This window comes from Oreochromis aureus, linkage group 5, assembly GCF_013358895.1.
Source record: "Oreochromis aureus strain Israel breed Guangdong linkage group 5, ZZ_aureus, whole genome shotgun sequence".
NCBI classification, from domain to species: Eukaryota; Metazoa; Chordata; class Actinopteri; order Cichliformes; family Cichlidae; genus Oreochromis; species Oreochromis aureus.
The window spans coordinates 16788081-16800108 of NC_052946.1; the positions used below are offsets into that span (position 1 = coordinate 16788081).

The window sequence follows — 12028 nt, forward strand, 5'->3', positions numbered from 1 at the left end:
TTGATGCCACTTTTGTAGGGACTGGGCTAACAGAGCACACAGAGTTTTTCAAAACGATGGAAATTACAGCTTCCATATTTTGTGGCTGCAAGGAAAGTTAAGTAATACCCCCCTAAACTCAAATGAATGTAGTGTCCTCTGGAAAGTAAGAACTCTCTCAAATATAACTCTCTCAAATATAATGAAACAAGGCTCACATATACGGATTCCCTTCACAGGTTAGTGTCCTGTGCGGCAGCTGAGAAACCAAATCTCACAATGGCAGAGCCCAAACTTATACAATACTAAAATAAAATATCTTTCTGCCTTTTTTTTTTTTCATCCAGTGATCAACCAAGACCTGATGTCCACTTCTAGGGACAGAAGATAAGAAATATATAATAACATTTTTTAAGATGATGCAAAATGTTTCTTTGAAACACAGTATTTAAATGTTCTAAAATAAAATAAAAATAAAGGGCCTACACGCTGTGTCAGCCACTCGGATGTAAGAAATTACGAATGTTAGATAGGCTTGTGAACGCAGCACCACTTACGGGTAGTGAGGTACAGATGACCAGTGCATGACTCCTCATAAAGAGTCATGTATTGGTCATCAAAAATATTTTTTTTAAGTCACAAACAAACAAACAAAACCAAAAACCAAACAACAACAAAACGCTCACTGTGAATCTTTATTAGGATGACTACTAAGAGGTAGGATAGACCTACATTAGAATTCTATCGAAACGTCCACTAGAGGTCCCCCGCACCTTACTTTGAGTTCCCTGTAAACTATGCAGTCCTGTGAAAACTGCCATTTAAGAGAGTGTACTTAAGATAGAACACTATCGCTGGGTGATTTTCACCCGAGCAAATACATTTACATGATTTCTCTCTCCCACAGGTGTTAGCGTGTCGAAGAGACTGTGCCTTCACCAGGGAAGTCTCAAATGTCCCAGGATTGGGTGGACCAAAGACCAGCTTTCCAGTGTCATTATATTTTTAGGATTTTTTTTGTTCTTGAATTCCTAATTTTTCTGTAATTTTGGAGCATTATTTTAGGGTCCGCCCATGACAATTGTTTCATTTTGTTAGACATGGCACAGTTGAAAGTAAAAGAAGACCACTCTAACTTGTCATGTGTTGTCATATTTTGATATATTTTGATGACAAGTACTTTTTATTGGTCATATTATATCGGGTAAAAATCACACGGCATTAGTGATTGTGTTACTATTTATAGCATAGTGCTCTAAGGTTAAGAAGGTAAGTGGCTGCTGCTAATTAAATGCACTTGATTCATTGATCAGCAGTAAGTGTGATCACCTCTATAACTGCAGAAGTTCTGGGAGTTTGCTGGTCTGAAGCATTCAGGTTTGTGTTAACGCAATGCCACAGTCTTTCCAGGAATAGAATTTGAGCAAATTTACCTCAAGATGAGACCTTGCAATCCTCAGAGAAATTGCAAAAACGCAAGAGTTATTTCTAAGAAACTGCAGGCCTCAGTTAGTGCGTTGATAAGAAAATGAGACTGAACAAGTATGGTTTGTTTGGAAGAAAAACGAAACACAACGTGGCAGCATGTCTTAGGTTTGCAAAGTTTCATCTGAAACCACAAACAACCTGGAAATGTTTGGCCATAATGCACAGTGCTACGTTTGGAGAAAGCAAAAGCACATAAGCAAAAACACCTCATGCCAACTGTCAAGCACGATGGTGGTGGGGTGATGATTTAGGCTTGTTTGCAGCCACAGCACCTTGGCAGCTTGCAATCATTGAGTAAAGCCTGGACTTCTCTGCATACCAAAGTATTCTAGAATCCAATGTGAGCTGTGCAACAGCTATAGCTTTGCGCTTCAAGCAAACCTACAACAGAATGGCTGAAAAAGAGAAGAAGATGTTGGAGTTACCCACTCAAAGTCGAGACCTCAAGCCAGTTTAGATGCTGTGGTGTTAAGAGAGTTGTGCATAGAAAAATACCCACAAACCTCAAGGAACTGAAGCAACGCTCAAAGAAAAGTGGAACAAAATTCCTTCACAATGATGTGAGAGACTGATAAAGTCATACGGAAACTTCACGTTGCGTCAGGTTATCACTGTATGATAAGGCAACTTCGATTTTCACAGAGTCCTGTACTGTATAGACTGCGTAGAGTCCTGTGAAAGCTTTCCTTTTCTTATCACTCTACATTACACTCATAACATATTTCCTCTTATGAGTCCCTCCGTGTAGGAGAAAATATTATGCTTGCGTAGCTGGTTTGAAAAACCAACAAAGGCCAACAAATGAGGTTTATTTAAAATAAAGGAATGATTCTAAGAAGACAATTTTCCTGTAAGTCTAATAAATGTTTAGGATAACCACAATAAAAATCTCCAGCTGAATATCCACTTCTTTTTCAATTCAGGGTCATCAGTGTCACAGATCAAGAGGCGGTACATGCTGGACACGCCATCAGTCTATTGTGGGGTGATCGTATAGAGACACTCACACCTGTAGCCAGTTTAGAATCATCAGGTAAACCAACCTGTGTGTCTTTGTATTGTGAAGAAGCTGGAGTTTCAACAGAGAACCCACTCAGGCGTGGGAAGAATATGCAAACTACACAACCGGCCAGTGGTTTCAAAACCAGGACCTTCCTGCTTCGTGGTGACAGTGCTAACCACTGCGCTGCTAAATAATATAATTCTGAATATTAAATGATGTAACCAGTCGATTTTTGTTCAGATTTTGCAGGCGGCTTTTAATCCCAAACATCAAGTCATTATATGCACTGAATTCAGTTAACACTGAGTGACATAATCATAACAAAATCCTGAGTTGTAAGTCAGTGTAAAGCAATTCAAGTGAGCTGTTTCCTAAAAATAAGTAGCAACATGTTAATGCTGCTGATGTTTTCATCTGAACTTGTTATTGAAAGAGGATATAGCCAGCTTTTAATAGTAAACAACGTCTGTCTCTTTTTTTCTCTTTTTTTCCTCAGCGCTTCCTTGATTCTTGTAATCAACAACACGTAACCACATCAGTTGAGGTGTTGTTTCATTTTTCAGGTAGACAGAAAAAATCTGAAAAATCGACCCTTTGTTTTTCTTAAAAAAAAAAAAAATTCTAACAGCAGCTATCGTTAAAAACATAGTATACACAATATTCAGAAACACAGTTCATGTAGAATTATTATGAAAACTTTCAAGTTTCAGTACAAACCAAATGATCTATTCCTGTTAGTAAAGGAAAGAAAGCTGCTAAATCTTAATCAGGGTTCCTTACAGGAAAGTGTCAAAGGCATATCTGTGCGGGTGCATGATTTTAAATCTTTCAGTGTTTATTTGAGACCCCTTGTTTATCAAATGTTGCTCATGCAGGCGTCGTTTATGAGATTATAAAAACCACAGCCAGTCGTTTCATGTGAGGCTTACGGTGCTGGCATGATCTCATTGCAAATGTTGTATGTGTTTGTGGTCGAAAGGGGGTGTAAAACAGTTTAGCTGCGCACCATTATTTTGCAGTGCTGCTTGAAGTGGGGCAAAAACAAAAAAAGAAAGAAAAAAATAGTGATGGCTACTGTGACACTACTGTGCATGTATCTGTGTTCATACTCATTTTATATTTGTTTTTGCAATTAGTAACATTAATATTTGAATTAAATGCATTTATTTGCCATTTTTTGCTTTGAAACCTATTCCATTAAAACTCTTTAAAGAAACTATGATCCTAGTCAAAACAAGGGACAACTACAAGAAAAATAAAGTAAAAATAAAAACTAATATTAAGTGTAAATCCAGCATTATTAAAAGAATAAGTAGAAAGTTGTGTTGAGTAATCCGGTCACAATCAATTAATCTGATACTTGCAGAAGTTACATAAATGGCCTTTTTGTGAAGACTGAAACATTAACCAAAAATATTTTGAAGATTACACTCACGGACCAACAGCCATAATAGTTCTGGTTAGCTTTGATGTCAGCGTTAAAATACAACACCACTGTTTTATTATTGTATTTTCTTTTCTTACAGTGACTTAACGGCATGAGAATAAACTTACTTTTAATTTTACAAGCGAACAGAAAAGTTCACACGGCATAGGGCACGACTGTTTTAGCCCTGAGGGGTTTTGTAACGAGTACAGGGGAGAGAAGTGCAATAATGCTATGAGAACACTGCAAGTTCATAGTCACGCCAACACTAGAAAGAGAAACTGGCAGTTCAAAAGTAAGAAAGGTTTGATAAAAACCAAGTGCCAAGGTCTCACCTTTCAATTTGCGTGTGCTTGACTGGCAGAATGACGACTAAGTCATTTCCTTACCCGAAGAGTTTGAGCTTTAACATTTACATTTCTTCCATAGATTTTCTGCTGTGAATGTAGAAGTGTTCAGCTCTTGCTCAAATGAAAAAGTCAGAATTAAGTCAGTTGGGGGTAGATATCAGGTAGCAGACATTGCCTGTAAAAGTTATTTTATGATTTTTTTTACAGTTGTGTCAGATAAAAGTGATACATTGCAAAATGTTCACAGCTTTTAACTGAAGTGTAGATCAAAAAATTTGATAACATTTCGTATTTGAAATGTATTTTAGTTTAGGGTTAGAGATAAAATCTGGCTGTGTGAAAATAGCATTTAGTTAACATTGACCTCACTGCTTAAGTCCACGTGACTTTTAACATTAACAACAACATCGGCTGCACTAAATTTCTTGCATTTAAGAAAAAAAAGTTAATTTCTTTGCAAATAAAGTTTAATCTTTGAAGAAAACATTCTTCCATCATTAGCATGCTTTAGCATTAGTATGCTGACTTCATAGGCGAAGTGTGAGAAACATCTCCCGTTACCCACATGACCCATGCCATCTTTAAAAATAAGACAGGAAAAAAGGGAATGAATCATTATATATTTTCAACAACACACATCATCTTTGTGAAACATTTCACATTTAGTCAGTTAAGAAAAATAATATGACTAAGTGTCCCAGAGCTGTTCGTTGAGCCTGAGAGCTGCAGCGCCTGGCACCTGTGGTTCCATCTTTGCATGTCGTCTGTGATTATCTGCAAATGTTTCATCAAAGCAACCTGTGCAATAAATGCAAAAACAACTTTAACTGAAAAGACTTTGGCAAACTGGTGCAACTAAAAAAAAACCCAAACCAAAAAATGCAGAAATAACTGCATGTTAACGTAAATGGTTTGGATTTTGACTCTGCTTTTAGATCGCAAACCACTGAAACATGATTCACACACAGTATACATACCTATTATTTGTAAAGACCAGTATATAGCACGCAACATACATGTCCACTGTGTCTATATATTAGAACAGAATAGACTGATGTGTAGTGTGTGTGCATGTCCGCTCCACACAAGATACAGATCAAAGAAATTAAAGCTGTCCATTTTATACACCAAAAACAGCAGGTAAAATATTTGTGCCAGCACTATAACAAAAGCTGGTAAGATACATCTAAAAGCAGGAAGGGGGAATTTGTGACTTCCCTATTCTCACAGCCAGCACTGAGCCTGCTTTTTCACATGATTCAAATCAGTCATAGAACTGAAAAACAAGTGGGCAAGCATGAACATTTGAACTTTCACATACCTGACTTCCCCTTTGCCATCATGCGAATGCTTTTGACTTCTGAGAAACTACAAGCAGGGGCACTTTATGTCTGAGTTGGGGTCAAAAGGGTGCGTGTGTGAGTGTGTGCAAACGCAAATGTAAATGTAAAATGATTGTAATATGTAAACCGTATCTAGGTTTGTAGCAAGTGGGCAACTTTTAAAGGTTTGTGTTACAGATGACCTGACCTCTCAGCCACACGTGAACATAAATAAGTAAAAGAAAATTTGAAAAAAATAAGAAAAAGGAAAAAGCAACCCCCACTCACTCAACAAAACCAAACTGTTGCTTCCTGTTGCAATTGTCTGTGTTGGTTGACCTCAAGTTGCCAGCTCAGTGCCTCCTTGTATATGTAAGCGCCCTTTTTTCTCATTTTCACCTTCTCATTTCTGTTCGGTTTCTGTTGCAGTTCACATGGAGATCACTGACTTCATACTTCATATTTTAGCAAAAATCCCACATCATTTCTGTTTTATTTATTTATTTTTTTTAAATACATTGTCTTCTCTTTGGGCTCCATGAAAAAGAAGATATTAAAACGCACAAAGTGAAACTGTTTAGGTAGAGTTAAAAGACAAAGTATAACATAACAAGACAAGAAAGTTGGGTCCCTTGTGAGACCCTAGGCTGTGGGCTTCACACCTGGCAGATGTAAGATAAGATAAGATAACCTTTATTAGTCCCACACGTGGGAAATTTGTTGTAAGTATGCTGCTGTGCTGCCATTAGAGAAGTATTGTTTGTTCAAATTTTAATGCAGTTGTGAAATTTGTTTTGTGCCAAAATATGCTTTATCATTGTAGTTAAAAACCCCCAAACAAACCCAAAACAAAGCCAGCTTTAATAAATGTGTGAGAAATAATGTGTGAAAACACACACTTCCTCTGTAAGGACGAGACAATTTTTTACTCTACAGTGAACTCATCTCTTATTTATCTACTCTCCATTAGTGAACTGGCTCAACTGAAATTGTACCACTGTGACTTAGATTAGTTATTATTGTTGGATAATAACTGGTAATAATAATAGCTGGTTCGATCCCCGGCTTGGACAGTCTCGGTCGTTGTGTCCTTGGGCAACACACTTCACCCGTTGCCTACTGGTGGTGGTCAGAGGGCCCGGTGGCGCCAGTGTCCGGCAGCCTCGCCTCTGTCAGTGCGCCCCAGGGTGGCTGTGGCTACAATGTAGCTTGCCATCACCAGTGTGTGAATGGGTGGATGACTGGTTGTGTAAAGCGCTTTGGGGTCCTTAGGGACTAGTAAAGCGCTATACAAATACAGGCCATTTTAACTGTGAAAATCCAATATCACATTTTTTTAAATAAAAGTTTTCAGTGTGCAGCCTTTTATTTTTATGACAAATTTTTTGTTGAGTTTTAATTCAGTTACGAAAAACATCTGCAGATCAAAGAATACTTAAACATTATATTAAAATTAAACCAAAATAATAAATTCTGTCATTTAGCACTATTAACTGTAACTACTGTAACTACCGTAATTAAGTGTAACTGTAACTAAATTTAACTACTGTTTTCTAGCAGATTTTTAGTCATAGTATCAATTAATCTCAGAAATCTGAGGCTTTATTAAAGAGGATTTAAAGTTTTACGTCCCACAACATTTTTATCAGATTCCATTTATTAACTGCAACCATATTATGCAAATATACAAAACAATTATAATAGTGATAAAAGTTATACACAGAAGACACAGAATATTTTTTGATATTCATTTTCCACTTTTACAAATTATCTGTTCAGCTACAAATGTTAAATGTTATTTACATTTCTAAATTAATGCAACTGTAGGGTATTGTCTATTAATGCTAAATATTTACAATATTAATAAATTTCATACAAAGCAGATATCATGGGAAAACTGCAATTTAAGAAAAATCTATATCACACTTTTCCAAGTAACATGTGCATGCTTAATATGTTACAATGCAATAAAAGGCCAGTATAGTACTAACAAAATCAAAACCCAAAACATATAATGATGTACAAACGAGATGTTAAATTGATCTTAAGGGTGGCAGTAACATTATTACTTTAACACCTCCAGAGTTCACGAGAACAATCTTCCTCCTACTAAACCATTTGAATTTGACTTCTCCCACCAGTTGTTCCATTGCTGTCTGAAGTGTAGCCGTTGGTGAATGAAGCTGAAGAGTTGAAGCTCTGCAGCATCTTTGGCTTTCCCAAGCAGGTTTTGTACATCATCTCGGCGCGTCGTCTGAAGTGATGGTCCAAGAAAAAGTAAATGGCTGGGTTCACGCAGCTGTTGAGGAATGCCAGGCAGCAGGAGATGATGAGCCCGTTTTTAAGTTGTGAGTGAACTTGACAGCTGGCTTTAACACCTGTGAGACGTAAAATAACTGTGATGGATTTAAAAACATTGTAGGGGAGCCAGGACACCACAAAGGCCACTATGATGCAGAGGACCATCTTCAGGGAGTGCTTGCGGCGCGCTTCAGCTCGAGGATTTCCCGCAGCAGCGCAGTGCTTGTTGAGGTGCATGATGATGGTGCCATAGCAGAGGACAATGATAAACACCGGGAAGACAAAGGTGAGTAAGGCCATGACCAGGCTCATTCCAAGAAAAAAAAGTGAACTTTGATCCTCTGTACAGATATTTTCATCTTCGTCTACTTTCCGGTACACCAGAGATGGGATGCCAAGCACCAGGGAGCTTGCCCACACTGCAAGACAAGTGGCACGAATGCACAAACTACTCCTGAGGTACCTTGAATCCATCAGCTTCACAACAGCCAGGTAGCGATCAACACTCATGCAAGTAAGGAAGAAGATATTGGAGAAGCGGTTCACAGCAATTATGTAGCTGCTCATCTTGCAGAGAAAGTCGCTAAATAGCCCAAAGTTCCAGTAATTTTTCTGCATTGCAGAAATGGCCCACAGTGGCAGCGTGAGGACAAAGATAAGGTCAGCCAGGGCCAAGTTGACAACAAAGGTGTCCACGAGACGACCACCTCTCTTCTTGTTTCCCACCACTAGGATCACAAGGAGGTTGCCCACAAATCCTGTGAAAAATATCAGGAAATAAATTGTAGGCAAAAAATACTCTGAGCCATTAAGGGGTTTTTCACACTCTTCCTGGAGATCATAAAACGAAAAATTGTAACTGTAGTTTCCGTCAGAAATGTAGAAATAGTCTACAGTAGTTGTGCCTTCGTCCATTCTGGAAGATCACACAGAGGCTCTGTAGTGCAGCCGTTGTATTGTGGCAGAGTGGTTAATCTAACCATGTCAGCATGCAGCTGCTTGATATTACAAGTGCTAACCACAGAGAATCCTATTTCAGCTCTCTTCCTCTCGCTTTGCTGCACTGTCTGAGATAACTTCCTCTAAAGCTCTTTCTCAGGCTTTTTTCATGGGTTTTTGTTTTTAGCGAGCCAAAAGACAGAATATAAACCCAAAACAAACAAACAAAAAACTTGACACACATTAATCAAACTTGCTATACAATAACATGATGTTCCAATATTACAGTGCATTATCATGGGTACAGCAGATTGTATGAGTGCAAAACTTTTGCGTTTAAAGTATAGAACTCCTACAGATGTTTTCCTTGTGAAAAACCTTGAAGTCTTATACATTATTTGTGCACCTTTCTACTTTAGAGTACATTTGTTGGCGCAGATTGTTATATGATGGTGGCTATATTCATAAAAAAGGACAGATTGCACCCTTAAATTGCTTTACATGAGCGCCTTTTCTTTTTTCTTTATTAAAGAAATTGTGTATTGATGTGTCACGCCAGTAGGGGGCAGTTTGATACTGTCTGTGGTGACCTGCCACTTAAAGTCAGGGGCTGTGGTTCCTGAGAAAACGCCACTGATCTACTTCAAAAGACTTTAGTATTTACATGTGAAAAAAAAATGAGGTCCACAGCCGGCAACACCAAATTTACTAACATCAAAATATGTGACTAAAGTCATTTTACAATGCTTTAAATGTCTGCCCTTTTTATTTTTTAATTTTTTATTTAAGAGGACAATTTGAATTGGTTTGACATATGTGTTGAGCCCCTATTTTCAGATAACACGCCATAAAATGCTCTTATGTCATCATTTCTTTTTGTTGTTGTTGTTTTTACATAGGGTAGTTTTTATTTTGCAGTGCTGTAACATTTTAAGGTAAAAAATTAGTACCATAAGGAATAAGGACTTTGGATAAATACTCTGAGATTTATTAGATTCTTAAGTTAGCTTGGCCTACAAATACAGTTATATCAGGAGGAAAAGTATAAAAATATGCATGGTTATATAAAGGAATATATCCACATATCAACTATCACCATGACCTTTTCTGTAACATTTACAACTCATCAGAGCCTTTTTATTCTGATCACAAAGCAGTACTGCTGAAACAGACAGGATATACACTGGTTCTTGTTTCTGTGCTTTTTCCTGTCAGACTTGATATTTGAACTGCTGATCTCACCTCTGTTTTATTTTGTTTTATAGAGAAAGTGAGCTTGGCATTACTTAAAATTCAGCGGTGCATTCATCTTCATTCGTGCAGGCTTTTGCTGATTTTAACCTGCATACTGCATACAACGATCCTTTCTGGCATCGTTGTATTTTTTACTCAGTTGTATACAGCATTTGTATTCTATTTTTATCCTATTGTATATTTTATTCTATTTTATTCTACTGTATATAGTATTTTATTTTATTCTATTCTGTACAGTTGTGTACTGTATTTATTCTTATTGTATTCTAATTTTTGCTTCAGAACTTTTGCACTGTCCACTTCCTGCTGTGACAAAACAAATTTCCCACGCTTGGGACTAATAAAGGTCATCTTATCTTATCTTATACACCCGCCTGCACGACTCTTACTATTTAAGTCCAAATCTTTCATTAAACAGCATAGTGATCATGATTTCAGTTATGCTGTGTTCAGATAATGTGACTGCACAAGTGCACACACTTGTAATTGTGTGACAGCATTATACTGTCAAATTTTTAGGAAGCAGCTGACTCACATGTCTGAACTCATCTATAGAAGTTCTTCATTGTACAACTGTAAACACATTTGTGTGAAACCCTCGGAATGCCAAGGAAATGTATATAACCAAAACCTCAAAACCAAAAAAACAGAAGAAGAACAAAAACGAAAAGATGTATCGCACATACCAGAGATATACTTGGTTACGCCTGAATACCAACAGAGTCAGCAGAGGATATTAGTCATAAAACCAAGCAGACAATAAAGAGATGTGTGTACATTGTGCACAGATGTTTCCACGCATAACCACAAAAAACAACCATGAGCAACACTGAAAATCATTTTTGTCAAATAAGACAATAAATGGACTTCAGAGTTTGTCCAAAAGGAGACCAAAGGAGAAACGAAGTCCCTGGTCTGGCTCATTGTGTTAGAGCCAGAAAAAGTGAGGCTGGCCACGTCTTATAGGAGGCTGGAGAACGCGTCATTGTTCTGCGGAGAGTTTCAGTTAAGAAAGCACAGTGAATGAATGACCTCCTTATGGGATCCCTGCTCCACTTTCTAGCATTGTACGTTATTCAAACACTCCTTCACTTTGTAGTGTCAAGGTGATGTGTGGATATACTCATCACGGCAGAAAATCCTGTCAGTGCTCATTGTTCGGTTCGACGACGTTCTCCCTCACGCTCAGCTGTACCTTTTCCTTGGAAAAGTTTTAATTATTTCTCCTGCATTCTTGCTGCTCTGTCAGTGGAACGCTACATTCCTCTCCTCGAATAAGTGCTGTCTCACTCCAATTGAGCAGAGTAAATGTGAGAGCCAGTGAATGGAGCAGCCTCAATAGGAGAAAATAAACAATTGCATTGGTCCATGGGTGCAGCGGGGGAGAGCGGATGAGAGGAAGGGAGAAAGGCCTTCCTAACGTGCTAAGATTCCCATGGATACTCAGTCCTTTTTCTGTTTGGAGGAGGATCTCGTAAAGTACTTCAACAGTGGATGATTTCTCTTTTCCTTTTACTCTGTTTTTATTTGAGGAGAGAAAGAGTGGTATGTGTCAGGGTGATTGTTAGACATGGTGGTGGTGGGGGGGTCACATGCACACACGTGCGCTCTTGTACACACACACACACACACACACACACACACACACACACACACACACACACACACACACACACACACACACACACACACACACAGACAGATGTACAATTTGCTCCTCACTTGTCAAGTGTTACGTTTAAGAAAGGGAGTCCATTGTTTGGGTGTGAAAGGTTCTTGTTTTAACAGTTTCACTGAATCAGAAGTTCCCCCAACACAAAGGATTGCGCAGCCCCCCGCGCTCTACTTCACCTGATCCCTGATGTCTGAAATACTCCACAGTTTTAACCCACTTTTTGCCTCATTTACATAGAAAACCAAATGAAGCAAAGCGCAGAATAACACCTGAATGCTCACATATACGTGG

At 38.1% G+C, this 12028-nt stretch overlaps 1 protein-coding gene across 1 annotated transcript; it reads right to left on the bottom strand.

Moving 5' to 3' along the window:
* Positions 1-7192: 7192 nt before the first annotated feature.
* On the bottom strand, positions 7193-8948 carry gpr25 (G protein-coupled receptor 25). Its single transcript, XM_031747965.2, has one exon. It carries the CDS (start codon positions 8782-8784, stop codon positions 7678-7680), a length of 1107 nt encoding a protein of 368 aa, XP_031603825.1. The 5' UTR covers positions 8785-8948; the 3' UTR covers positions 7193-7677.
* Positions 8949-12028: the final 3080 nt, after the last annotated feature.

Bases quoted from the DNA above. Each gene is read 5' to 3' on its own strand.
- gpr25 (XM_031747965.2), bottom strand. From the start codon at position 8,784: ATGGACGAAGGCACAACTACTGTAGACTATTTCTACATTTCTGACGGA.